The 23,855-nt window shown below is 43.6% G+C and overlaps 1 protein-coding gene across 2 annotated transcripts in view; it reads right to left on the bottom strand.

Annotated features, from left to right (window-relative positions):
• GLP1R (glucagon like peptide 1 receptor) overlaps positions 1 to 23,855 on the bottom strand; it is a 187,189-nt gene that overhangs the window by 124,635 nt on the left and 38,699 nt on the right. For both annotated transcript variants that reach the window (XM_077342038.1, XM_077342030.1), the window contains exons 2-3: positions 10,888 to 10,953; positions 4,734 to 4,793 (exon numbers count right to left, since the gene is read on the bottom strand). In XM_077342038.1, the coding sequence (XP_077198153.1) occupies positions 4,734 to 4,793; positions 10,888 to 10,953 (126 nt within the window). The remainder of the gene's footprint in view (positions 1 to 4,733; positions 4,794 to 10,887; positions 10,954 to 23,855) is intronic.

Raw genomic sequence — 23,855 nt, forward strand, 5'->3', positions numbered from 1 at the left:
ATCTGGACTCTCCTCCGTGGTAGGGAAACCTTGATTGGCCACAGGTGGTCATGTGATAAGCCTGCCTTAAAGGAGAAGCCCCTAATTTCTCTCAACTTCTGTTGGTCTTGGATTTTTTTCTGCCTTCTTCGATCCTCTTACACCCCCCCCCTTCAAGAAAAGAAAGGATTTTTTCCTCCCTCCTCTGACTTCTTGGATCCTCTCCCCCCCTTCAAGAAAACAAAGAAAGAGTCTGCATTTGCCTCCCCCTCCCCTCTTCTGAGCCTCCCTAACCATGTGCAGAAGACTTTCCTGTTTCAATGGGGGGGGGGAGGAAGACTCGAGTTCAAAGCGATCTGAATTCAACAGGATTGACAATGGAATAAACAAAGAAAGTGCAGACTCTGCCCATGAAAGCAAGAAGCATGAGAGACACAACACAAGCTGCAATGGGATGGTTCAGAATGGATGAAATAGATACAAATTAGTACACAGCACAGGGAACTCCCTATTCATGCTGACAATATAATTAAATGTAATTAATCTCAGGATGATGAATTATCCAATTCAACAATGGTCCGGAGCAAGCTTCAAATATACAACATTTCTTACAGTAATCAACTTGTGGCTTTAGGTAGCAGTAACAAAAACAATTCCTTTAGCACCTCATAAAGTTATCTGGCAATATCATGTAATGAATTTAAAACGTTTTGCTGATATATTAGAGTTCAAGCTAAACTGAAGCAAAAAAAAAAAAAGCCTTTAGAAAAGTTTTTTCAGACTGCATGGGGGATTAGGCCGGTGCTGGTGCTTGCCTGGTTGTGAGGCTAATCCCCACTTCCAGGTGATGTCGGTGCCAACCTGGGGCCAGCCCGACTGAGGCTCTCAGTTGCCCCATAGCAAAGGAACATGGCTTCTTCCTGTGTTCCATCCTGTGTCACAGGGCCTATGTTAGGCCAGGCTCACCTGGCAGGGAAGAGTCGAGCCATTCAGTCCTGGGTCTTCCCCCTGCCCTGGGCTGAGTACAGTGTCCCGGAAGGGTCACAAAATTCCCCAGGCAGGTCCACAGCACTGCATAGTGCTGCTGAGCCACCTAGAGCATTTTTTGTTGTTGTTTAGGAACACGGAATTGTTACTGTGTCCCTAAACAGGAAAAAAATGGGCTCCACCACCCTTCTACACACTGGAACCATTCTGCCCTGGCTGCCTTGTCTGGAGGCACAACCCCAGCTCTAGTGGAAACAGGCAGAGCAAACTGCACGGTCACAAACACTCTGTGGCAGCCCAGTGCATTGTTGCCAGTATGAAAAAGTCAGTGAACAAGAGAGGAAATATGATCTGCTGCCTTCCACCTAAATACACCTCTCCAAAAAGCAACTCCTGTTAGCCAGGAACACCCCCCTAAGCAGGAAGTAAAAGTGCTATTTGGCAAGTAGAGAGAAGGCCTACCCTCTCTAAGCCAAAAGAGATAATTTATCAGACACTCATTTGCAGAGTAGTAGAGTTATGGGATCAGAAATGCAATCAGCTTCTCATCAAATATTCTAAAACACAGAATCACAAATCAGAAAGCAGAAACTAAACACCTGTCAAGCAGATAACATTTGCAGTTTAATCATGTTCCACTCCTACTTTTCTTCTTGTTTTCATTTAAGATGCAGAGATGGCAGTCAAATGTGGAAATAATTCAATTAAAATTTTTAAAATTAGAATGGGAAATCAGCCTGGGCAGTAGGAAGGATACACTGGGGATATTATCCATACAGTAAACTTCTCTTGCAAGAGATCGTGATGTTGCATCCCAGAGCACATGCAGCTTTCCCTACTTTATTGGATCTATCATTATTTATTCAAATGTCTTTGGTCTGGAGCTATGAAACCCTTGGGATAGAAGTTTGCTTTCCTTTGATTTTTTGTCTCCTTTTGGAAGGTTATACATAACTAGAAGTTAAGCCCGCTGTATGCTAAATACAGCGGGCCCTAGGAGCCTCTCCCCCCGTCCCCCTCACAGCCGTGTGCCTGGGCTCACCTGTTGGGCTGCTGCCGATAGAGCAGGAGGCATGCACAGAGGAGGAGGAGGAGTCGCGGCAGGGACTACGGCGGAAAACCCATCAGGAGGCGGCTTCGCGATAGCTGGAAAAGGTAGACGGGGCGCGCAGCCAACCGAGGCCTGGGCTCCCGGGCTGCAGACAACATGGCTGGGTGGTTCCTCCCCCCTGCTCGTCCCCCCACCCCTCCCTGTTCCTGGCATGCATTGCACGGGGACGCAATGCATGCTGGGGCTGGTAGTCCAGCCACCGCCGGAGCACAGCAGGCGCTTGTGGAAAGCTGTGGCGAGCACTCGCAGTCCCGATGGAGGAGCTTGAGTTGGCGGTCCTCCAGGTTCCTATTGCGGCGGCTGCTTGCTGGTTGGGGGGGGGGCGGAGTGTTGGCGGCAGCAGGGCGCGCAGCCAACCTAGGGGCTTGTAGTCCAGGCACCGCCGGAGCGCAGCAGGTGCTTGTGGAAAGCTTTGGCGAGCACTGAGAGTGCTGGGAACTTCGGGCAGCCTGGAAGCTCTCCCAGCCGCACCGGCCTTGAGGCCGACTCACTGGCTTCAGTCTGGGTGCAAGAGCCGGGCCACTGTATATGTGACGCAGCAGCAAGGCTCTTCTGGTGACCCTGAAGCATCTCGCAGTCCCGATGGAGGAGGTTGAGGCGGCGGTCCTCCAGGTTCCTACTGTGGAGGCTGCTTGCTGCTTGGGGGGGACTGGAGTGTTGGCGGCAGCGGTAGGCGGCGGCCTGATGCGCCAAGAGGTGCTTCGCGGGGAGGGAGCACCCGCCAGCCGCGCGTCAGGCCGCCAGCAAAGGAGCAACTGCGAGCCGCGCTGCGCGCAGCTCGCAGTTGCTCAGGGCTGGCAATCGGAGGGACCAATCGGCAGGCACTTTGCGCCTGCCGATTGGTCCCTCCGATTGTCTGTCCAGAGGAAGGGTCCAATCCGGACCCTTCCTCATCCTGGACACATCCCGCCCCAGAACCCCTTACCGCTTTATTTAGTCCGTGGCGCCCGCGGCGCCGCAGGCAGTGTTAAGATAATCTAATATGCACTGAAGCTCTCCCCCTCTGTTTTGAAGGAGGAAAAAAGAAATTATTCATTTGCTAAACTTAGTCACTCCCCTTTAGTAACCATCAATTCCTGACCTCTTGAATAAGGAGCAGAGGTCCCTGAGAGACTCCTTGTGACATCCTTTTTTCATGGCAAGTTTATTCAGAAGCAATTCCCTTTCAGGTCATTGTTAGGGAGAAGACAAAACTATTTGGCTTCCTCTTCCAAACAGATAGAAGGCCATGGGGACCTAAGGAACCTTAGTGGTAGTGCCAGCACTCTCAGAGGGGCACCCATTGGCAGAAGAAGTTCTGGACACCCACCCAGCCTCATCTGCCTACTATCTCTGGTCCAAGGAAGAAAGAAAAAGAAAAAGGTGTTTGTGGATAAGTGCAAACAGAGCTATTTTAAACTTCAGACACAGCAGCAGTTGCTTCTTCTGCGCCTGGCTGCCTCACCTGCCCAATATCCAGGCCAACTATATACCCTAACTCTAGGTTAGTCCCTAAGGGTATACGATTATCCAAAATGTATGCTTTCTAAGACTTTACAAAATGGAGGAGGATTGGAGGCAGACTGAATGCTTGACAATGGCAATCTCCTGGTTTCTTAGCTACACTAAATTAGATACCCGGTCCCAATTTATCTGAGTAAAATGGCAAAGCCTTTTAGAGAGCGATTTGCCTATTATTAGTGTATCTGAGAGGGACAGAGAGATGAATGAGAGTGATAGTTCACAAAGATCCTCTCAAATAATGAGTCTCCTAATTGTTTGCATTAGGGAAGCATCAGCTCTAGCCAGGACAATTTTAACCAATACAATTTGAGTCTATTCATAGAACAAGCCAAATTATGATTATCTTCTGATCTATAGCCTGAGAGATGAAGGCAGCACTCCAGCAATCTGCCACTGAAGCTCTACCATAGCTGTCAAGATGCCTGTAGGAGAAACAGAGGTTACCATTGCTGAGACACCCAAGAATTGGTGAGAAGCAAGCTCATGAGCACAGCTATATAGTCTTTTGTTGCTTCAACAGACTATACACATGAAAGATCCCATTCCTAACCATACCAGGATTCCAAAAGGCAGAGAAAAAGCAGATACATTCTTGGGATCTTGACTTCTTCTTGTAGTACACAAGTGGAATGTTAAATTACAAATAGTACTCTTATCAAGATATGAACTCAGTTACAGAAAGAATGGTGTCACTTCTAACTTCCTTTGAACCTCAGAAGGCACCTCTCTACTTTTTTTTCTCTCTGGACACCTTTAACTGATCTAGTTTGCTCCTCAGAGGCTCTCTCTTTAAATCAGAATTTATTTCTTACAGGTTACCCAGAGAGCAGAAGCCAACACAATCTTGCTCAGATGACTCCTGAGTCTCCATCTGTGGTACTACACAGGTGATCCTTCTAGAGGAGAAAAATGTGTCCCAGTAAGTGCTCCTGGACTGGGGTGGCCTGAAGCCCTTTCCTTCTGGATTCTTCCTCCTCTCCAGCCAGCCTTCCCACTGACGATGGCAGCCCACCTCTTCCAAACTAGTCATGTTTACATCCAATGGGGTTAGCGTAATGGCAGGCCAATACCTGGCCATGCCTCATTCACAAATAAAGAAAGAAAAAAGAGGGGATACAATTTTAGAGAGAGCAGTAAAGCAAGACATACTTACCAAAGATGCAGGCACAAGCCGTGGGGCAGGCAATTTTGGTGTCTCTACTTCACTGGCAACCTAGGGAGAAAATAAAGGTTTTAAGAAACCAGAGTAATAAACAGAAACCAAGAGCAAGTCAAGTTCCATACCATGAATTTACACTGGCAGACAAACTTTAAAATTTCCTTTTCTTGTCATATAAAAGAAGCAATTAATGGAAAATTACTAGTACCAGTACCAATGTACTTGCTGGTATAGACTTCAAGAGCAGTGAGAAGGACATCTGAACTTTCAAAAGGACAAGTTGTTCCATGACACAGAAACAGTCACTCATGTCTTCATTTTCAGGATAGCCTCTGTGATTCCACATGGAAGTTCTTATCTGAAAGTTGCATCCAATTATGAATGCAACAGTATGACTCTAGAAAGAATCAGTCATCATGAACCCATTACAACTGAATTTCAGAGTTTCTAAAAACAGTTTATTTCTAAAAACAGTTCATATTGTTGCATTTGGCGGTTAAACTAGAGAATCAGAAGAATTATCATTTTAATTAAAATTATTCTTTACTGAGATTCTCTCATTTAAGTTTACCTAATTAGGAAAAAGCACTACAGATAAGCCATATTTACATACAGCAGTTAGTGTAGTTAGGAAAAAAATTAAGTACAGTTTTTTCTGATATTTCATAGTAACTTAACCTTTTAGTTATCCAAGATAAATACTGAGATCTTGATTCATAAGGAACTTCTTCCTTTCCATAAATCATCTTTAAAAAAACGGTAGCTCATTAAAAAAAAAAAGAATAAAAAAGAATGCCATGTAGGAAAACACATCACATAAACACAGAGACAAATGAAGCTGCCTTATCAGACTCTTGGTTCATCAAACCCCAATCAGACCCTTGGTCCATTCAAGCCACTATTTGCTACTCAGAACAGCAGCCATTCTCCAGGATCTAAGGCTGAGATCTTTCATATCACCCCCAACCTGATCCTTTTAACTGACAGGATCGAAGCAACATTAGGCAATTATTCATTTGACTTAGAGAAGGACCCCTTCACAAAAACCAACTGGAGAAGCAATTTTGGGCAACCCTTAGACAGCCAGACTGGTCCCTCTACTCCATCCTCTCTCTTCTTCCCTATCCCTGAGAGCCTACTTGCTTAGAAGGCATGTATTTTTGTTCCTCAGTTTGCCAAGTATTTCAAAGAAGGTAAGACAGGTTGCCCCCCCCCCCCACCAAATAATAGTCAAACTAAGACAATTTTAGTTCTGTGACTTCTAAATCTCTTCTTGGCAGTGATCCTGCAACACCTCACAAACAAAACCATATAAAATAAAATATTAACACATGCATGAGGAAAAGGTACAACCTAGCAGCAACAGACAACTTTGCACTTTTTTCAGATTGTTTAAAAGATTTTGCTTGCTCATGGGTTGGACAGTGTGGCACCACTCATTCATTAGAATCCACAGGAATATCCAATCTCATGCTTACTTAACAGATACCTGCATAAGAGGCAACTTTTGAACTCCCTTTTTCCTCTCCCCATCTTAAAATTCTGACTATCAGAAAACCTATAAAAATCTTCATCCTGGGTATATTGGCTCCATTGCCAAAGCAAAAACAGGCCTACTAAATTAATGTTTAGTATTGTTTTTACTAATCCACAAATCTTCATATTTATTAGGGCAGGATCACTATTAAAACCTTCCACTACGTAGATGATACATCTCAGCAGAAAGAACAAGGAGTCAAATTTTAGAGCAGAATTTCAAAAAGTTTGAGAAACAGTGGTGTTGAGAAACAGGCAGATCTCTTTTACCCCCACCAGTATTTTTACCTTTGTTCACTTTTCCAACCTAGAATCTGGAGATCTAAAGGAGTAATTAAAATAAGGGAGCAGGTTTTAAGCAGAAATAACTGACAGGTACTCCTGCCCAAAGGAAGTCAACAAAGCAAAATAACCTCTCCATATATGCATGACTGCTCTAAAATATTTCCACCCTCGGTAGTACCTTTATTACAAGCCAAGCATGTAGTCCCACTGATGGAAATCTATTATAGACCTGACAGTGAAATGGCTTTACTTGAAGCCAACTGAAACTGCATTAACTACACCACCCAAGCTGTCTTTTAGATGTGGAATTAGTAGCTAGATGATTCAGAAATCTTTTGTTTCTTCAAAAAGACATATATGAACTTAAATGATAGGAGGTGAATTTCTAGACAAAAGTCTTTCTGCTACCTTTTAAGAAATAGCTGCAGATACTTGTTATTAATAACTAGAAGAACTCTGCCAATCTCCCAAGCATTAATTTAGCCTTGTCATTTGCTCTTATTGATGGGCAAACAAATGGATATTGCAGTGCCGCCTGCCGTTGTTCCACCTACACACCTTGTACAGTCCTTTTTAGTTAGCAGCAGTTAGTGCATTTGTATGTACTAAGGGGAATGTCACTGTTTTGGTACAATGCCAAAGAATCCTATTTTTTGTGAACAGCTTAACAGAGAAACTTTGCATACTTGATCAAAGCAATAAATTGGTCTTATACTCGGCACTATATTGTAAATTAGCATGCAAAAATATTTATTATGTCTCAGGCATCCCTGCTAGGCTATCTATGCTGAATTTTGACAAATTAATAAAAGATGTCAAACTACAATAGAGTCACCTGAAGCTCAAATCTTCAGTACTATCTTAAAAGTGACCAAACACTGGAATTAAGTTTGGAGGAAGGAATATAAATAATCTTCAATATGTTGATTACACTACCATCCTGTCAGAAACTAAGGAAGGCCTAGAACAGCTGATTACAAAGGTCAATGATCTAAGTAAGAAATTTAACCTTTTCATAAATACTAAAAAGACAAAAATAATGAGCACTGCAAAAAAAACAGACATGTCACAATAATAATTGATAGTAAAGAGATCAAATGTGTTCAAGAATTCACTTTTCTTGGATCACAAATTGATGTGAGTGGCGATTGCAGTATGGAAATAAAATGTCAAATTGCTCTGGGTCACTCAACAATGATGAGTTTGAAGCAAACATGGAAAAGCAAGGACATAAACCTGACTCCCAGTTAGATCTATCATATTTCCAATAGCCACTCATGGCTGTAAAAGTTGAACAATGGAAAAATTAGACAAGAGAAGAATCGATTCATTTGAACAAAGCTTCTGCTGGTTCCATGGACAGGAAAAATCAGAAACAAGGAAGTACTACAGCACTTTAAGTCTAATATATCATTGATAGACTAAATCACAAAATTCTGGCTCACTTCCTTAGGCGATATCATGCAATCCAACTCAATGGAGAAAGTAATTATGCTAGGATTGGACAATGGAAAAAGGAAACCTTGGGGAGCCCCACTAGTATGCATTTTATCATTTGCATAAGCTTCCATAAGTATCCTTTGGCAAAAGTATACATTCTTAAAATAATGAAGGTGATGGCAAAACAGAAAGATGGAGTACTTCCTTCACTCCACAATGAATCTTTCCTACCCACCACAGATTAGTTCATCATATCTGTTTGTCATTGCTAAGTATAAGTTCAAGGGGTGGTCTCCATTTCAGAAAAAGCAGAAGCAAACGACTGCATTCTAAAGTTCAGTAAAAATTTAAAGTACTTTCTTTTTGTTTTAAATTTCTCTCTGATTCTGTTGAGAACCTGGTAACAGAAGCAGATAGATGTTAAAATAAATAGGAAAAAATACTTTAAATTTACTAAAAGTACAATTTCCAAAGCTGAGATAACAATCCTCCATTATCTGGTGGCATAAGTACCTCCCACTTCTGCTGCTGTTAATTCATTTCAGCCTCACCAAGATTAAGTTAAGTCGAAGTTAAACAGAGGACACAAGGTAGTAAGAGTCAACACAATGCTATTAAACACAATCTCTTTCATATAATTTCATGGCTCTTGCATCTCCTAATGGTAAGTGATAGCAAGTGAAGAATACGATTATGTCTCAAAAGCTACAGTTCCAGCTGAAGGAAGCTGCTTATTTTGCTTTTAATTAACTATTAACTACACCCAGGGTAACTCCCTTTAAAGCTCACTGTCAAAGCACTCAAGGTTCACTGCCAATTTATCCACTGTATTGATTGTATTTCCCATCACATACCCACTTCCATTAGCCATCCCTCCCACAGTTTCATTTTAAGTGGTGCTGCAAGTATTCAAAAACTCTGCAACACCTGCTTAAGGTTTTGAAGAATGTCTGAAGGAATATAATGGCATAAAACAAGAAAGTGCCTTAATGCATTAGCCTTTGGATTGTTTTGCAATCCAACTAGTAAAAGCACAGGATGAAGAAGTGTAAGTGGCCATTTGCCTTGCTTTGCATAGTAAGGAGGCTAATATATCACTCTCTACCCTGGCCTGGGTGGCCCAGGCTAGGCTAATCTCATCACATCTCAGAACAGTACCAGATAATTGGGGGGGGGGGAAATTTCAGAATAGTTCAGCAGCGGAATTGGCTGCCTAAGGAGGTGGTGATCTCTCCCTCATTGGGGTCTTTAAGTAATGGCTGAACAGATACTTATCATGGATACTTTAGGCTGATCCTGCACTGAGCAGAAGGCTGGACTAGATGGCCTGTACAGCCCTTTCCAATTCTATGATTCTCAGCTAAGAAGGGTTGGCCCTCATTAGTACTTGGATGGGAGACCACCAAGGAAGTTCAGGGCTGCTAAATGGAGGCAAACCAGTGGTGTCAAACTCATTTATTATGAGAGTCGGATCTGACATAAATGTCACTGCACAGGGCTGGGCCGTGTGTGCCGTAAAATGTAAAGCCAGGTACTGGAGATAGACATTTTATAACCCAATTAATGATATTATTATTTACTCAAAATACAAATGTACTTTAAACAATAACAATCTTACAATACTTCCCTGATGCTCACCCTCCCACTTCCTCCACCCATTATGAATTAGAACTGGGAAAGCATACGGAGACATAATGCACAGCCTCTATCATTTGGCAAAAAAGGTAATGACCAATTGTTTATGGATCAGAAAAGTCCCCAATTTTGTCCCATGGGTCATATGCATGACAGCCCTGCCCTACAAGGCCACCACAAGTCAGCTGCAACTTGACTACCAAACTTATTCTGGAAACTTCTCTCCAGTGGCAGCACAGTATACAAAACTTTTGAGAGCTTGAAAACAGTATCAAAATGAACTGTCAAAGGCTTTCAATGCCGGAGTCCACTGGCTGTTGTGGATTTTCTGGGCTGTGTGGCCGTAGTCTAGTAATTTTAGTCCCTGATGTTTCACCAGTAACTGTGTCTGGCATCTTCATTCAGAGGGTGTGGCTAGATGGGAATACGTCCATGCCAAAGTGTGATGTGTGTGAATACTGATAGGTATTTTATTGACACAGCACACTGAGAAGTAAATAAAATGCCCAACAACTGTCCACACACTCCACACTTTGGCATGGAAAGAGTCCCATCTTGCAATGCCAGTTAGTGGCGAAACATCAGGTACTTGAATTACCAGACCACAGCCACACAGACCAGAAAACCAACAACAGTACCAGAATACCAACATGAAATTAGAATGCAGATAGTCAGACTTCCTATATAGTTTAACCTAGTGAAAAACTAAATTTAAAATTATTTGTTCAGCCTGATTAGGTCAATATAATTCCATCACAATATCCATTACAAAGCTTACTGAGCACCTGAACATTGGGCTAAACAAGGTATCCCAAATGTCTACGTGATTGGTGGGTGCTGCCAGATGCAAGGGGCAACCTACCTATTTCCTACCAATATTGTATTTAATAAGCGAGTTTTGATGTAACCCTAGGAACTGTGATGGCAAAGAAGATCCCTACAACTTGAAAAAGGCTTCCTAACAACTTATATACACAGAAAACTTCAAATAAGGAACATTTCTGTGTTTTACAAAGCAGATAATTGGATGCTCCAATAATGCATAGTTTAGACACATGAAAACCACAGCCACCATTCCAGCATTTGGCATATTTTGCCAGTTTATTGCCTGCTGTGGATAACGCCGCAAACATAAATAAGGGTGCAATATTTTCCTTGCTATGGCAAGAATGTATAGACCAAAGGGTGGTGAAAAGAAGTACTGTAAAAGGGTACTTCAAGGAGGCAAAGAAAAAGAATACTGAAGCCTTACCGACACATTACTTCTAATCTGTTCCAGCTTTTCAACTAAGTAATCCCAGTGTTGATGTTTATGCACCTAATGAAAGAAAAGATAGTGTTAATAGAACATGCAGTTGCACTGAAACACTCCACATCCAACCGCCTATTCTCTACTACACCAGACAGTACTGGAACAAGGGAAGTTAGGATGATGATCCCATTTTTCAGAATGTGGTCTTTGGGAATTATTCCCAATCACTTCCTTGCTTTGACTTTCACCTCTAGGTCCAAGAAGTGAAAAGGTCATTATTTACTGTATTTCGTCATAGGTAGGTTAACAGGAAATGAAAATATTTTCCCCTTATTCCTAGGATTCATCTCCTTTCATTTGGGATAACTGCAGAATATATCACAAATACTGATGAATGAAAACTGATCAAAATGTTCAACTTCTTTATGATAATCTAGCTCACTACAGATTCATCCAAGGAGCCCAGGACAGCAAAAAAACTTCCAAACATATGAGGGCTCAAAGTATACTCAAATAGCTTTAAACTTTCATATGAGAACAATGCTTAGTTTGGTGTAGTGGTTAGGAGTGCGGACTTGTAATCTGGCATGCCAGGTTCGATTCTGCGCTCCCCCACATGCAACCAGCTGGGTGACCTTGGGCTCGCCACGGCACTGATAAAACTGTTCTGACCGGGCAGTGATATCAGTGCTCTCTCAGCCTCACCCACCCCACAGGGTGTCTGTTGTGGGGGGAGGAATGGGAAGGCGACTGTAAGCCGCTTTGAGCCTCCTTCGGGTAGGGAAAAGCGGCATATAAGAACCAACTCTTCTTCTTCTTCTTCTTCTTCTTCTTCTTCTTCTTCTTCTTCTTCTTCTTATTCCTTAAGTACTTGACGTAGCAACATAGTAATTCTCTAGAATTAGTTATCTGTCTGTAGGCAAGAATTACCAGTCCTTGAGGGTCTCTAGAACTGGAATCAAATCCAGAGTATAATTTAAAACTTACACTTACAAGGTGTCACAGCATCACCTAGAATGAATACTAGACACACTGCAGTCCAGTCATTCTTATAGGAGTCACAATTAGTCTACCTGCCTACATCTGTTTTTCTTTGAAAGTCGTAACAGAGAAATTCCAATACAAAGAGCCTTGTCAATATGGAAATGACAGAGTCATCAAGGAAATGTACAAGGTTAAACTTCAATTAGGCAGTTTCTGTGGGAGGTGTATAGAGGCTGGGTAAAGGAGGACCAATTCACAACCTTCTTTAATAGCTTTTCCCCTTGGATGCATTTTAGAAGTGAATGTATTCACTAGAATTTAAGCACACATCTTAATTCGACAAGTTAGCTAGAGTCAAACGATATATAATTTTTTACCTGTCGACATTAATTAGCCAATATTCTCCAGAGCAGCTGGAATAGCCTCACCATCAAGCAGTTTTCTCCATCTGGAGCAGCTTTTCTTAACCTTTTGACCATGGAGTAACCCCTGAAATATTCTTCAAGCTTGAAATAACCCAGAAGTGATGCCAACAAACTACACCTACCTGTCACACCCCTGGAAGTACATGTTTACAGTGTGCATGGCATCACTAATTAAATGTTTCCTAAATAAGAAGTTTGTTTAATTTCTCTATGTGCAGTACCTTACCTAAGGAAAACAAGGAAGTTGTCATAAAGTTCACCATGCAAAGCAGCAATTCTCCTCAGCAGAAATGATCTGTGTGATTTGGAGATTATCTGTAACTTTGGGAGACCTCCAGACACCACCAAAAGGCTGGCAATCCTAGCAAGACCTGACAATATATTTTCCCAGGATTGGATATGGCTGCCAGGGCAAGGAGAAACCTGAGAAGAAAGGAATCCTTGGGCAGGCTGCGCACAGTACATGCACTGGATCCAGGTGTAGTAACTCTTGGCTAGGGATACCAGCCTCCAGGTGGGATCTAGGGAACCCCTGGAATTACAGCTCATCTCCAGCCTACAGAGATCAGTTTCCTTTAAGAAAATAGCTTCTTGGCAGGGTAGGCTCTGTGGCATTGGACACAGTCCTCTCCTGCTTGAATATCTGAATCCCTTTGCTTGCAACAGCCTTCCTCCAGCCATGTTCTGCTGGTGGGGGTCTGAGAAGAAATCTTGAGAGGGGGGAAATGGGACAAGCCTATTGAGGAGTGCAGCAGATTCAGCTATCAACTGCCATTCCTTTTCCATTGTGTGTCAATTCCATAAAGCCACTGCAGACCAGACAGATGAACAGAAAGCAACTATGTCTCCCTGACTCCTCCCCAGGGGGTGCCCTAGAGAAACAGCTGCAGTGTTGTTCCATGCCCATTTGGGCTTTCCCTTTTTCCCAGACATAGTTCCTTTCAGCTGCTATGCGACTGCAGGGCTCATGGGCCAACTAATGTAAACAAGTAAAAAAAACATGGTGTTGTGTGTCTCCTAGCCTCTACTGGAGGGTGCATACCAGGGATCGTTCAGGATTAGACTGCTATGACAGCAGCTTCATGGAATGGAGTATAATATGAAGATAGGTTGAGGGACTTGGGAATGTTCAGCCTGGAGAAAAGGAGGTTGAGAGGGGACATGATAGCCCTCGTTAAGTATTTGAAAGGTTGTCACTTGGAGGAGGGCAGGATGCTGTTTCTGCTGGCTGCAGAGGAGAGGACACGCAGTAATGGGTTTAAACTTCAAGTACAACGATATAGGCTAGATATCAGAGAAAATTTTTCACAGTCAGAGTAGTTCAGCAGTGGAATAGGCTGCCTAAGGAAGTGGTGATCTCCCCCTCACTGGCAGTCTTCAAGCAAAGGTTGGATACACACTTTTCTTGGATGCTTTAGGATGCTTTGGGCTGATCCTGCATTGAACAGGGGGTTGGACTAGATGGCCTGTATGGCCCCTTCCAACTCTATGATTCTTTGATTCTACGATGGACTAGTATATAATTTTTCATCACCATACTGTAAAAACCAAAAGTTTCACGTAAAATTTAATTTCTATTACCTATAGCTCCAAAAGCAAAAGTATGTTTCCTGTAGAAATTCAGCATTCTATGCTGTCTTTTCACAGACCAAGTCCCAAATACCATGTAGTGTCAGTTATTCTCAGCATTATTTTATACTAGCAAGAAAGCCCATTGCAACCAGGAACGCAATGGGCGCTAGGACCCAGGTGATCCTGGGATGTGCAGATCTCTCTCTGTGTGTCTTTTTCTTGCTGCGTGTCTCTCGGTGTGCCTTGCAGCAGGAGGCATAGCAGGTAATTAAGGCTTGGTCTTAGGAAGGAAGCAGGGCTGGTGTGCACTTTGTGGCAGCTCTCTGTCTCTCTCTCCCTCCGTCGCAGCAGGGACGGCTATCTCTGTGTCTCTCTCTCCGTGGCAGCAGGAGCCATAGCTAGTAGTAATTAGGGTTCTTTTTTAGGATGGAAGCAGGGCTGGTCACCAGCTTGGGGCAGCGCTTTCTGTGTCTCTCTCTGCCTCCCTTACAGCAGGAGCGATAGGAGGGAATGAGGGCTCGTGTTCGGTCTAGCAGGGCTCTATGTGTTTCTCTCTATCTGTCACATCTGAGAGGAACATGGCTAGCATCCAGGGAGGGAGGGCATGTGCTGTAGGGGCAGGGCCAATCAGGGTGAAGCCAGCATTGGGCCAATCAGGGTGAAGCCAGCATTGCTGGCTGCACCCTGATTGGCCCTATTCCAACTCAGCGGACATGTTCCACCCCCCAGGCTGTTTCACAAATATATAGGGAGTGGCGGGAAATAAATTTAATAATAATAATAATAATAATAATAATAATAATAATAATAATAATAATAATAATAATAATAATAATAAAGGAACAATGGATAAGGATAACATATTTCTTCTCACCTCTAGCTTCCAGAGTGACCCTTCTCATGCCATGAAGTAAGAGTTCTAAGTACAATATACAGTGGAAAGAAGATGGAGGTCTTTGAAAGTTCAAATTAAACAAACATCTATCTTTGAGGTTCAGCTGAGTACTCTCAGGTCTGCTTATGGCTAGCTGAGTTAACAAGTAATGTTATTTTATCACCATTCTGAGAACATCATTGGAAGGAAGGACAATGCAATAATCTCCTGAGCATTCTGAAAATTGGTACTGCCATTAAACAGAATAGAATAATCTTCATTGGTTCTCTAGCAGTAGCTTCGCATCTCCCTTTTCTTACAACTAGCCTTGAGCTATAGGAAGTCTTCATGTAAGAAGTACCCAGCTTCAAATATTGCAAAAAGAAGGAAAGATACAGTTACAAATAAAGACAATTTGTTATATAATCATAGTTGGAAGGGGCCATATAGACCATCTAGTCCAACCCCTGCACAATGCAGGATCAGCCTAAAGGATGCATAAACATCTGTCCAGCCACTGCTTAAAGACTGCCAGTGAGGGGGAGATCACCACCTCCTTAGGCAGCAGATTCCACTGCTGAACTACTCTGTGAGATTCCCCTCCCCTCCCCCCCCCCCCCCATATCTAGCAGAAGAAGAAGAGTTGTTTTTTGTATGCCAGTTTTCTCTACCCAAAAGAATCTCAAAGCAGCTTACAATTGCCTTCCCTTTCCTCTCCCCACAACAAACACCCTGTGAGGTAGGTGAGGCTGAGAGAGCCCTGATATTACTGCTCAGTCAGAACAGCTCTATCAGTGCTGTGACAAACTCAAGGTCACCAACTGGGGGGAAAAGGGAATCAAACCCAGCTCTCCAGATTAGAAACTGCCGTTCTTAATCACTACATCAAGCTGGCTCTATCTAGCCAATACCGTTTTAAACATAGTTTAAAGTCATTACTGCAGGAACCACTTCCTGTCCTCCTTCAAGTGACAACCTTTCAAATACTCATGTCCCTTCTCAACCTCCTCTTCTCCAGGCAGAACATTCCCAAGTCCCTCAGCCTTTCCTCATACGGCTTGGTCTTCAGGCCCCAGGATTATCCTTATTACTCTCCTCTGTATTCTCTCAATTATGTTCACATCCTTTTTTAAGTGAAGCCTCCAGAATTGCACAGAGCATTCCAGGTGGGGTCTGAACAATGTGGGATACAGTGGGACTATGACGTCTTGTGATTTTGATGTGATGCCTCTGTTAATCCAGCACATGACAGTTAGGACAGCCTTGGGGCAAAAGGGGCTGGGGCAGCCTCTGTTCTCATCCCCCTTGGCAGCCCTACTGACCTCCTCTCCCTGCGGTGGTCAGGAGCAGACTGGCAGCCAGACTGGGCTGGGTGAATGGAATTTTGGTCTGTCCTGGTGAGGGGTCAATGGGAAGGCGCTTTGCGCACCTCCCCACTGGCAGCTTGGCCCTTGAGTGGCACTTGGAGGGGCCCCTCTGAGTTTTTATCATGGACAGAGCCCGCCCTAACTCCTCCCCAATAGCCCTTAGGGCTTTATTTTATAACCGCAGGAGCGGTTAAAGATTTTATAACCGCAGGAGCGGTTAAAGATTTTATAACCGCAGGAGCGGTTAAAGATAAGTGGCTCCTCATAGCCAGGAATAAAGCAGCCCTAAAGCGGCTGATCATTTAGCAGTACAATTTAACTGTTTAGCAATGAAAGGGTATGATGTAGCCATGTTTGAGCAACAAGGAAAATGTACTAGTGAAATTCTGCTTGAGCAAGCACTGCAGTAGCAGATAGCATTTCAATACAATTCTTAATGAATCATAGAATCATAGAGTTGGAAGGGGTCATGCAGGCCATCTAGTCCAACCCCCTGCTCAACGCAGGATCAGCCCAAAGCATCCTAAAGCATCCAAGAAAAGTGTGTATCCAACCTTTGTTTGAAGACTGCCAGTGAGGTGCTTACCACCTCCTTAGGTAGCCTATTCCACTGCTGAATGACTCTGACTGTGAAATTTTTTCCCCTGATATCTAGCCTATATCGTTGTACTTGTAGTTTAAACCCATTACTGCGTGTCCTTTCCTCTGCAGCCAATGGGAACAGCATCCTGCCCTCCTCCAAATGACAACCTTTCAAATACTTAAAGAGGGCTATCATGTTCCCTCTCAACCTCCTTTTTTCCAGGCTGAACATTCCCAAGTCCCTCAACCTATCTTCACAGGGCTTCGTCCCTTGGCCCCAGATCATCCTCGTCGCTCTCTTCTGTACCCTTTCAATTTTATCTACTTGTTGAAGTGAGGCCTCCAGAACTGCACATGCATATGAAACAATATGCATATGGACCAATGATATGTACAACATTTGGGTCACATGATTTTACTTGTTTGAAACTGCATCAGAGGTAAATAACCTGTGTTGCATTTTTGGCACATAGAAAAGATAGAAAGGATACAATCAGCATAAGCTGTTAGAAAGGAGCAATTTTAATGCTTCCACTGATGTGAAAATCTTTCATGGGTTCTGATCTACAGAATGGTAACAGAAGGGTTATCAACATTTGACCCAAAGCCCCAAGCCTTTGTTCAAGTGAAGCGTGTACAATACTAGGTTGAATCTGCACTTTGCTTTTTATCCTCTTCCAGCCTGGATAAACCACTCCCCTCTGCACTGTATTAGATTTCCATTTTGATTTTGGGCGCTTTAAATTTTCCCTCTGCAATATCCATGATTGATCTGCAGTGACCCTACCTTTCCACCGCAATATCCAGGAGCAGATATAAGTCGCTATATTTGAAAAAACAGCAGGGATCACCTCAGACATGTTCTAATCAGCCCCCCAGGACAAAAGAGTAACAACATTTATCAAAGCAACTATATGGAGAGGCATTTGGGATCTGCGTGTCTCGAAAGCTTCCCTGTAGTAAGAATAGATGGAGATTTTGGGATGACTTAGGAAGACATTTAAAATTATTGCTATTGGGAATAGTCTCTGTACTTTTCTTGACCAAATTTAAATTTTAATTAGTGCAGCTCATCCAGAGGTTCCTAAATGTAATTTCCCAGTGGCCCTATTGTTTGTAGTTGTTTTCTTCATAACTCTTTATATAATGTCTGCCCCAGGAGAACCACTACATGTACCTGACAAAGTGAGCTACAATCCATGAAAGCTGATACTGGAATGAAATGTTAGGCCATTTCTGCGTGATGCCTCCTACCCACAATAGCAGGATATCAAATAATGCTATTTCTCCCCACCACACTTTAAAGCCTTCCTGCTGTGGTGTCTAGCTTTTTCCCCTCCTCACATGCTGTGCAAAAAGCAAAAGAGATATCAATGCACTCTTTCACTCACCACTCCTTAGCCTGTCAATCAATGGAGGGAACCAGTTGGAGGTTTGTTGTTCTAGCATTTTTTATAATTGAAATTTACACCTGGCAATGCGTATTCGTTGCTATACAAATGCATTCCCATATAAGGTTAAAGGTAAAGGTAAAGGTATCCCCTGTGCAAGCACCGAGTCATGTCTGACCCTTGGGGTGACGCCCTCTAGCGTTTTCTTGGCAGACTCAATACGGGGTGGTTTGCCAGTGCCTTCCCCAGTCATTACCATTTACCCCCCAGCAAGCTGGGTACTCATTTTACCGACCTCGGAAGGATGGAAGGCTGAGTCAACCTTGAGCCGGCTGCTGGGATTGAACTCCCAGCCTTATGGGCAAAGCTGTCAGACGGCTGCCTTACCACTCTGCGCCACAAGAGGCTCATTCATATAAGGTTAAGCCCCCTCAAAAAAAAAACAAAAACAATCACAGCCAAGCCAGTGGAGGGCATGGCAAGGGAGGCAGATCCCCCCCCCCCCATCAGTTCAACCTCCATTAAGTCACTGCAGTGGTTTTTACTAAGTGGATGGTGGCAATGGCACAGTTGCGGCATGGAGGCTGCATGGGGTGGCACGGAAGTGGCACTGGTGGTGCCTTTCCCCCTCTTTGCCCTGGTTGCTTACCGGTGGCTTGCGTATTTTATGGTGGTAAATCCACTTTCCTGGATTTACCACATCACGAGTTAAAAATGGTGAAATCGCAAGCCGGCTGCCGGGTGGTCTCTGGATATAAGCAACGTCACATGGAGGGGCCTGAATATGTCTCCAACATTCGGAGGCTCTCCAGCTTCATTTTGCACATGCAGAAATTTCCTTAGAATTTAAGATGCCAACAAACTTATGTTTATGTTCCTATAACACACTAATAAGGGTGCCCCTCTGTAAATTACATAAAGGTATAGCTGCATCAATGATTTTGCTGTATCATGTTTTAAGCATAAAACTATTTGAAAGTTTCTGCAAGAATTACTAAAAGTGGACAGAAAAACAGCAAGCAGGCTTTTTATTTTAAAATAGGTCTCTGTGGTGTTAACTGGCGAAGGTCTGGATCAAAACTATCAAGGAAATAATAATTACTCAAAAGTGAAAAAGATGAGAAAATGACTTGGCAGTATGTACCTACCTACTGATTAACCATCTAAAATGCTTCAAGTTTCTTGTTTGCCTATTAATTCAATCTCTTTTCCAGGAGATTTAACTGGCCTAGATATGACCCATCTCTTTCTGGGAAAGAAGTATTATTGTGAGATGGCTCTTCAAGTACTATGAATCAGTCTATCACAGGAGCCAGGGCCTATGACAGAAGACTGCTAATGTTCCTTAATGGCAGTAGCTGTTTCTTCAATAGGCACTGGTGGTTAAGGAGGCAGTTCTTTTCTTGAATGAGAGAAGATGACCCCCTCTAAGCTGAGGGAAAGGGGAAGTGTGTTAATGTGCACATGAGAGAGAGAGCAGCAGAGACTTGGGGGAAGCAGAAGTCCATACTTTGGCTGAAAGTGAAATGCTCTTGATCTGAGAAACCTACTGTGATCCGCTAATGCTCAGGGGTGTCTCTTTTCTTCCACCTATACCTTATTTCCATAGAAAGCAACTCAAGGGCACAAGTTTCTAGTAAACTTTCACCTCAAGGTAATTGACCTCAAAATTGAGATCTGCCCATTATTCAGGGAAGCAGAGAGCATACAGCAATGCTTCCCAACAAGATAAAAGTCAAGCATCAAACTATTTCTCTGCATCATCAACCACATCTAACTTGGCTGAGTGTCAATTACAAGCTCTCCCTCCCCAGTCTTCCAGTTTTCCATATGCTATTTGCTGTTCTTCCTCATAGAATCATAGAGTTGGAAGGGGCCATACAGGCCATCTAGTCCAACCCCCTGCTCAATGCAGTGAAATTCTGCTTGAGCAAGCACTGCAGTAGCAGATAGCATTTCAATACAATTCTTAATGAATCATAGAATCATAGAGTTGGAAGGGGTCATGCAGGCCATCTAGTCCAACCCCCTGCTCAACGCAGGATCAGCCCAAAGCATCCTAAAGCATCCAAGAAAAGTGTGTATCCAACCTTTGCTTGAAGACTGCCAGTGAGGGGGAGCTCACCACCTCCTTAGGCAGCCTATTCCACTGCTAAACTACTCTGACTGTGAATTTTTTTCCCTGATATCTAGCCTATATCGTTGTACTTGTAGTTTAAACCCATTACTGCATGTCCTTTCCTCTTCAGCCAATGGGAACAGCATCCTGCCCTCCTCCAAGTGACAACCTTTCAAATACTTAAAGAGGGCTATCATGTCCCCTCTCAACCTCCTTTTCTCCAGGCTGAACATTCCCAAGTCCCTCAACCTGTCTTCATAGGGCTTGGTCCCTTGGCCCCAGATCATCCTCGTTGCTCTCTGCACCCTTTCAATTTTATCTACGTCCTTCTTGAATTGAGGCCTCCAGAACTGCACACAGTACTCCAGGTGTGGTCTGACCAGTGCCGTATACAATGGGACTATGACATCTTGTGATTTTGATGTGAAGCCCCTGTTGATACAACCTTTCAATACTTCTCAAGTTGTGTTATAGTCTACAATTTTGGCTACAAGAAACAACTGAGCTTTCCCAGCTGGTTGTCACTTATTTCCTATTTTCCTGACAGGCATCTATCCACAAAGAAAAAAAAAACAATAATCAAAACATAGTAAAGATTTTTCCAGCCGAGGGTTTTGAATGTAATATATTTGTTTAAAAGACATCTTTAACCGCGGATTAAATAAAGCAGTAAGGGCCTCGAGGGAGGGCCCTGTCCGGGATGAGGAAGGATGCCGATTGGCCCCTTCCCCCGGACTGACAACTGGAGGGCCCAATCAGCAGGTGTGAAGCGCCTGCCGATTGGGCCCTCCGGTTGTCAGTCTGCCAGCAAGGGATTGGTCCCTTGCCAGCGAACTGACCAATAGGGAGGCGCTTCATGCCTCCCAATCCGCCCCCCCTCTGCCGTCGCCTGCATGCGGCCCACTGCTGCCATTCCCTCCCTTGCGGCGCACAGGCCAGGTCGCCGCCTGGCTGTGCACCCCACATGACCTGATGGTGGCGGTGCCTGGCCCCACAGGCGCTAACACAACGCCGCACTGCCACCCCTGACGTCCAGCAGTGCCCGGTGGCAGCAGCCAGCCCTGGAACACGTGCGAGTGGCGGCCATGCCGCCCGCGATGAGAACAGGTCGCCCGCCGGAGACAGCTGTGGGAATGGCCATGGCGGCAGCCAGCAGTGCCAGATGTGGCAGCAGTGGCGACGGCAACGACACTGCTGCCCCCCAACAGCCCAGGTCGCCTGGCCCACGCCGCCAGGAGAGGCCACTTCCGGACCCTGCAGGACCAGTGGTGCCCGCCGCAATGGCGGGGCCAGCGGCCGCTGAAGACCGATGCTTTTCTCAGAGGTAGGCATGGGACCGGGGGGGCTGGAGGCGGCGGTGGCAGCTCGCGTCCCGGCCCACGCCCGGCCTCAGATATGCGGCCAGCGGTCAGGAAGCCGGAGAGGCGCCCCGCCGCAATCACGAGGCCCAGTAGCACCCGCTGTATTCAGGGTGCAGCGGGCTTAGTTTCTAGTGACAAATATTAGTCTGAAATAGAACTTTTTAAATGCATATTTAAACCATGAGGCTCTAAACACACTCATGTTTATATACTGAGCTACTTTTATTTCAGTCGAACTGAAGTGCAAGAGGTAAGTGAGGAAGTCCTGAAGTCAAGGGGAAGTCCTAAAGTCAAGTATACTACACTAGTTCTTGCTTGCCAGCAGGTACATAAACAAAATTCTCTGAATGACTACCAAAATGGAGCTTTCTTGTTCTTCGAGTATTCTATTTCCCCCAACACATGCATTGTAGAAGTCATAACACTGAAACCATTGATTTCATTGCAGCATATTTACTGATGCCAAAATTAAACACATTTAAACAACACATTGAAAATGTTAGGTATATCTACGTTATTCTGCACGAATTGCTGTCTAATGCTGTAGATCTTACATATGTGTTTTTCATACTATATATTTTGAATGGGTGAAACCTCATTTTGAGAAGCATTTCATTTTACTCCTTCTACAAAAAGACATTTTCCATACACTTCATTGAAAACAAGTTTTCCCAGTTTTAGTTTGCCCCCCTCCCTCCATATACCCGAGCAGGCAAGATAAAAACAATAAATTGTATAGAATGGCAGAACATCAAAAACTATAGCTAAAGTTACTGTAGACTGACCAACTGCCAGCTTAAGTGAATTGGTAGTATGCTTTACACATTAATCCTGATGCTTACCTTGTTTCCCAAGTTCATGTGAAAGCCAGAACAACGCTATTAGCACATCCTTTGGAATTTATTGATGTATATGAAATATATTTTGGCAAGAAATATTTATGCATTCAGAACTTTATGAGGGGTTTCTAAAATTAAACACTTTTTATTGCTGCTACGCATTTAATTATATTTGAGTGATCACCATCCTGTAAACTTTATAGGACAATTACATAGTAAATAATCACTGTAGCATAACCCGCTACTTGACATGCCAGAAGGACACATGCAATAGACCAGAAGAGTATAGGGGAGAAGGAGACAATAAGGAACATAGAATGGAAAACAGAGTACACAGAATCATATGGAAGTCAAGAATGTAGGCCAGTAGAGTCTTTCATGCTGCCAAAATATAGTAGCCATTGTTCCCCTATACACTTCCTCACACTGAAGGAAATCTGTCACTTCAAGTGTGATTCCGTATAGCCAGAAAAGTTTAGGAGGGTGATCATATGGATGCAGGGATAATCCCCTATAGTTTAGGATTTACATCATATATTTTGAACTTTTGATTTTAGTTCCTTTAACCATTGCCCTCTTGGCCAGTCAGAGAAGAAACTGCCTCAAACTGGCCAGCTGAGATTGGTGGTATATAAATGTAACAATAAAATAGTTATTTATTCAAAAAGGTAAAGGTATCCCCTGTGCAAGCACCGAGTCATGTCTGACCCTTGGGGTGACGCCCTCTTGCATTTTCTTGGCAGACTCAATACGGGGTGGTTTGCCAGTGCCTTCCCCAGTCATTACCGTTTACCCCCCAGCAAGCTGGGTACTCATTTTACCGACCTCAGAAGGATGGAAGGCTGAGTCAACCTTGAGCCGGCTGCTGGGATTGAACTCCCAGCCTCATGGGCAGAGCTTCAGACAGCATGTCGCTGCCTTACCACTCTGCACCACAAGAGGCTCTTATTTATACCATATAACAAAAGAAGAGCTCACAAAGAACTCGGCGATACATGCATGTTCCAATTTTTGCTTGTAAATTTAAAGGTTTTTCTCCAGAGACAAATAATACAAATGTCTTTTCCCTATGTTCTTAAAAAAAAAATCACATCAGAGGTTTCCAGAAGCTTCAGCCCCCACCCAGCCCCCATCTTTCTACTTTTAATTACAGAGTATCAAGGGTCCTTTTAAAGTAGAAAGCATAACATACTAACTAGTGGAAATCTCCATCCCACAATATCCGTAATGTCTAGTTGGGTATACTTAAAAATAAATGTAGCTCAAGTTTAGTACCAAGGAAACTGAATTCTTTGACTTACATAAATTATGCAAATCATACAAACAAAATTATTTATTTGGCAATCTAGAGGGACAATGAGTGCTATCAAGGCACTGGAACACTAACTGCTAGGAATCCTATATAACCTCATCACCAATTTGTGATGATCCAATAACATTTGCTTTCACGCTCT

The sequence above is a fragment of the Paroedura picta genome, chromosome 1 (genome assembly GCF_049243985.1).
Source record: "Paroedura picta isolate Pp20150507F chromosome 1, Ppicta_v3.0, whole genome shotgun sequence".
NCBI classification, from domain to species: domain Eukaryota; kingdom Metazoa; phylum Chordata; class Lepidosauria; order Squamata; family Gekkonidae; genus Paroedura; species Paroedura picta.